The sequence below is a fragment of the Poecilia latipinna genome, unplaced genomic scaffold (genome assembly GCF_001443285.1).
Source record: "Poecilia latipinna isolate Pla-1442-1.1 unplaced genomic scaffold, P_latipinna-1.0 Scaffold568, whole genome shotgun sequence".
NCBI classification, from domain to species: domain Eukaryota; kingdom Metazoa; phylum Chordata; class Actinopteri; order Cyprinodontiformes; family Poeciliidae; genus Poecilia; species Poecilia latipinna.
In genome coordinates this window covers 218,956-224,335 of record NW_015113184.1, presented here as the reverse complement: position 1 = coordinate 224,335, position 5,380 = coordinate 218,956, and the positions used below count along the sequence as shown (strand labels likewise).

At 36.2% G+C, this 5,380-nt stretch overlaps 1 protein-coding gene across 1 annotated transcript; it reads left to right on the top strand.

Moving 5' to 3' along the window:
• The first annotated feature begins 6 nt into the window (after window positions 1–6).
• On the top strand, window positions 7–1,141 carry LOC106953188 (DNA ligase 1-like). Its single transcript, XM_015041770.1, has 2 exons — window positions 7–946; window positions 985–1,141. Exon 1 carries the CDS (start codon window positions 10–12, stop codon window positions 916–918), a length of 909 nt encoding a protein of 302 aa, XP_014897256.1. The 5' UTR covers window positions 7–9; the 3' UTR covers window positions 919–946; window positions 985–1,141.
• The last annotated feature ends 4,239 nt before the right edge of the window (window positions 1,142–5,380 follow it).

Below are 5,380 nucleotides of genomic sequence, written 5' to 3'. Positions count from 1 at the left end.
ACAGGAGAAATGGAGGAGGAAAAGGGCGACGAGGAGCCAAAGAAGAGCAAAGAATCGGTGTTGGACATTTTTAAAATAAAGAAAGAGAAAAAGGAAGAGAAGAGTGTGGAGAAAACAGGAGAAATGGAGGAGGAAAAGGGCGACGAGGAGCCAAAGAAGATCAAAGAATCGGTGTTGGACATTTTTAAAATGAAGAAAGAGAAAAAGGAAGAGAAGATCGAGAAGGAAAAAGATGTGGAGGAAAAAGACAAAGGTGAGAAAATATCTGAATCCAAATCTGAGAAGAAGAAGAAGGTAAATGAAATGAGTGTGAAAACAGAAAAAGACGTTTTAAAAGAACAATTTGAGAAGGAAAGCAAGAAAGAGAAAGAAACTGGGAACCAAAAGTCGCCTGGAAAGAAACCAGAGAAAAAACCTGAAAAGTCTAAAGAAGAACCGAATAAAACCCCAGAAATCAAAACGAAGCCTGAAAATCAGCAGAAAGAAGCAACGATCCAACATGCAGGGGAGGAGAAACCCCAGAGGAGAACTGAGACGTCGAGGAGACACAGCAGCCGGAGCGAGAAAGACGGAGAAAAACATGAGACACGAGAAAGGAGGGAGGAGAGAGGAAGTCAAAGAGAGAGCTGGAGGAGGAGAGGAGAGGAGGAGACCGGAAGAAAAGACTCGCATCGAAGCCACAGAGACGAAGAGTCTCTGAGGGAGAGGAAGACGAGCCACCATGTTAGGGAGAACGAAGAGCGGAGCAGCAGAGTGGAGAGCGCCCGGAGGCGCTTCGAGAGAGCTGCTGGAGACCAGCAGCAAGAGGAGGAGGAGAGGAGGCAGAGGAGGAGAGGAAGTGACAGGGAGCACGAACACAGCCGGAAAGGATCGAGGTCCAAATACGACGCCATGAGGCACGACGGCCTGAACATCTAAACCAGAGTTTAGAAGAAAAGATCACACTAAGCCAAACTAACATGGCTCAATCACAGAAAAGAGGGAAAACAGGATGACCTGCAGATAATCTGCAGGTCTAAGATGGAGAGAAGCTTCTGCAGATGTTCCTGGTCCAACATGGAGAACCTTCAGGTTCCCCATCAAACAAAAACTGACATTAAAGCTGCAGCGCGTAACTTTTATCTAAAAATAAAAAAAAGTTTGTTAAAACTGTCACCATGTCCTGGTAGGATGAGACAGATGATCTGTGAAAAGATTGACAACCTCCACCTCTTCCCTGAACTTCTACTGCTGTCTTAAGAAATGCACAAAAAACACCAATCAGAGCCAGGAGGCGGGTCTTAGTGCTGTCAATCAATCTCGTCAATGTGCTAAATGTGCAAATGGTGGAGAAATAACTCACCGTTACAGAAATCCATCGTTGGTGGCTATGCTAACTACAGGGCGTACACAAGCCTGATTGACAGCGCTAAGACCCGCCTCTTGGCTCTAATTGGTTGTTTAAGAAGGCAGAGGAAATTGATGTTTTTTCAGATTATCCGTTTAATTTTTTACTGTCTCGACATGGTGACAGTTTCAACAAATATAATAAATATTTTTTATAAGAGTTACGTACTGCAGCTTTAAGGGCAGTGTTGTTGTTTTGACTGACTTAAACATTATGTGTCCACTCTGACAGAGAAAAGGCTACAAAATAATGGAAAAATGTAGAAATACTGACGCTTTTTAATGCTTTCTGTAAATTTTAAAAATTAGTTTTTGTTAGTAAAATCATTTTTTAAAATAATTCATAATATAACAACGGTTCAATTTCAGTTTTAAGAAATGACACCGGTGAGGTTACATTATGAATCTTCTTCAGAGAGAAATAAAACCAGAAGCATTTTTAATAACTCCTATCAGGTCTTTGTAGGTTTTTTTACAATAACAAAGTTGTGATCTGACACAACTATGTTTGTTCAGTTTTTAACTTTTTTCCACTTTTCTCTGAAAATATTGTTTTCAAAACCTTTTAATGTTTGAGTGGGAAACATGGAGTCTGTTACTGTTTGATATTGCTGCTGCTTTCGGGGTAAAACTGCAAATATCTAAGTGCTTATTTGTAAACAAAATGCTGCTTATAGTTTCATCTACTAGCTTTTTTTTTAATATATATTATTTTCACTGTCAGCTGTTTTATATTCGGTTGCTATAAAAACTGACCTGGAGTTTCAACAGGTTGAAATTTGTGACTGTTACAAACTTTCTTCCACTCAGCGCACTTGAACCAGACATTGCTTTTTCATTTCAAATGGGATTTCTGCTTTTTTTAAATGTTTTATTCTATATTTTTATGTACGTATATATACACATATATATTTGGGTTTTCTATGATGCTGGTTACTTACTGAAAAAATAAAACATTAAAAAAAATTTGTTAAGAGGGTTTTTTTTAATGTCTATGAGCAGTAAAGTAAACGGCCACTAGGCGGAGCCAGAAAGCTTAGAATTGACTCAATATATAGATGAGATCTAATAGTTCAACTTACTAAAGTTATTAAATTATTAAAATTGAAACAACTGAAACCTGCCAGTCAACTTGTTCCTATAAGAAACATAAAGTTACCAACCAAAGATTAGCACTGACATTAAAGTCTTAAAGATATGAAAAATAATGAGGATTCTCCAAAGGATGAGATTTGATAAGTACGTCTTTATGTTGATTATTAAAGCTGGACTTGTAACTTTTATTTATTTTACATTTTCGTTAAAACTGCCACCTTGTCATGACAGTGTAGTATGAGGCAGGTAATCTTTGAGAAGCTTTCTCTGCATTCTCCCAGTGCTCCCAGTGCCAACTAAAGAAATACACAGCTGAATCAGAAACAACCAATCAGAGCCAGGAGGCAGGTCTTAGCGCTGTCAATTATGTTTGTGTGTGCTGCTACGCTATGCTTTCCCAGAGGCTATTGTGAACAGTTTTGTTTCTCTGCCATTAGCTCACTGAGCAGCATGTACATGAGATTGATTGACAGCACTAAGACGCTCTGACTGGTTGGTTGTTTCTGGGCTTTTTAATGCACAAAAAGCTGTCAAATACAGAAAATGCAGACTAGAAATAATTATTCCAGAACTATTTTGACGCCCCCTCTAATATGGCGCCCCCTTGAGTTGCTTTAGCAAACAAAAACATTTGAAATTCTTCATAATTCCCTGAGTTTAGCATCAAATGCTATTTATTTACTCCTTTACATCCAGAATGTTACATTTTATTCTGACATGTTTAAAAACCACTAGGTTGAAGAACACGTCTAGTTTAACAACTAATTTTAAGTAACTATTCACACTATTTATGTACAACAGAATATAACTGAAAGAGCCATAAAAGAAAATATTACATCAAACTAGTCTGAAAACAGTAAAATCAGTTGTTTTAAGTTTCTGCCTAATTTTAACCATGCTAAAGCTCAAATTATTTTATTTAATCTATTTCCCCCAGTTTATTTCTGAAGAGCAATATAAAGCTTGTTTCCCCTGATTACCGTTATGTTGCACTTCCTTCTGCCACCACCAGAGGGTGCTGCTGCCCCGCATTTCAAATCACAATCATTTTCAAACAGATGCGTAAAAAATATTTTTACTTGAACTTAAAATAATAAGAAAATGACTAATTAAATGTTGCAACTTACTTACATTTATTAATTATCTGAAAAACATATTGGAAAAGTTCAGATCAAGTTTAATTAAATATAATTAATCACATTTGTGAATATCCTTTCATGATTTTATCAAGAAAATTTCTGAAACATAAACATACCAACCTTTTGATCAGATAATCTTATCAGATTATTTTGTTTGTCCTCCACTTAACTCATCAGAATTTCTAATCAGAGTAGGTAAATATGGAGACACAGGGCCCTGAAGGAACAAACGGGAAAACTTTCTTTACATTCAGGTCAGGGCTTATTTACTAAAGGTGATGCTTTTTTACTTCTTTCTTATCTCTGGAAAAGTTTTAGAGCCTTTACGTGACGTCTGCTGCTGCATATTTACATAAAACAGGGGTTTTCCTGCGAATGAAGCAAGCTAAAGCACATTTTTCTCTACTAATGCATTCCTTCCAGGAAAGATGCTTTGACAAAAATATGTGATCGTTTTGACAAAATACCTGCAGGCTGTTACGACTGGATGCATCCAGTGTTTGATGACAACTAAATTTTCAGGCGGTGAAGTACTTTCCGTCACAATCTCAGGCTGTTCTGATTCGCACCATTATCAGATACGACGAATGAAATCAATGTTCCCAGAATCAGAACAAATCTAAGAAGAAGAATTTATGACTAATGGGAAGAAAAGTTAGAGGCGTGAGATTTAAGAGTTTCTGAACGTTCTGGCCTCCAACTGAACCGGTGTGACGAGAGAGATCCACAAGCACACAAAGTTTTCATGTTTAAACCAAACTTACTGGGTGTTTTCATGCATGATTTATGATGTTTTGAGTCAGAATTTAACCTACTGGTTTTGATATTTTAAGACATTAAAAAAAGGTTAAAGTGTGAAAAATCTGTTTATTTCTAAGAAAAAAAAAAAGTTAATTTCTGAGAGTGAAGTCAAAAATTTGCTTGAAAAACTAAAATTTTCTAGAAAAACGTGTGGAAATTTCTGAGTCAAAATTAAAATTTTTATTTGAAATTCAGAAAATTTCCAAAAGTCAAAAAGTTTGAAACTCTTAAAAAGATAATTCTTGTGATTAATCTAAAATTGTTTTTTTTTCTAGCAATTTTTTCTTTTCAAACTCTGAAATTTCCAAGTTTTTTTTCTAGAAAAATTCTGATTAACCTCAAAATTTCAGTTTTTGTAGCAAAATTTAAACTTTTTAACCTCAAAAATGTTCTCTCTCTTTTTTTGACTTTTAGGTGGATCTTCACTATTCTTATTTTTATGTTTCTACACTGTTGTACCTGATGGACCCTTGCGGAGTAGTAAATATTTTTAAAATTCAGCCAAACTGCCTTTGTAGGAGTTATGTATATTTTTAATACTTTGCGCACTTGCAGGAGCTCATAGATTGTGTACAGAGCTTTGAACTCTCAGCTCAAAATGGTCTGGAGATCAATAAATATGTGGGAAAAAACCAAAACATTTACATCCTTCATTCCAACATACATGCACTATGCAAACTTAGGATGCTTCACAGATTTAATGACAGTTTTGGTCTCAGAAATAAGCGGCATGTTCAAAAACAATCTGCTGGAAGTTTTGCTGCTACGCAAACAAATGTAAAACCGGTTCCTCATTCTTTCTTCAAATTCCTTTCCTTCAAAAATAAATATGTCTGCCAATATTTGTGGCAAACTAAACAGCGAGTTGCACAATGTTTTGGAACTGCCTCAACTAATTCTTCACAAAAGTAATGCGACAGTTGCAGGTGTGTCTGGTGGTTGGCAAAACATCCCATTTC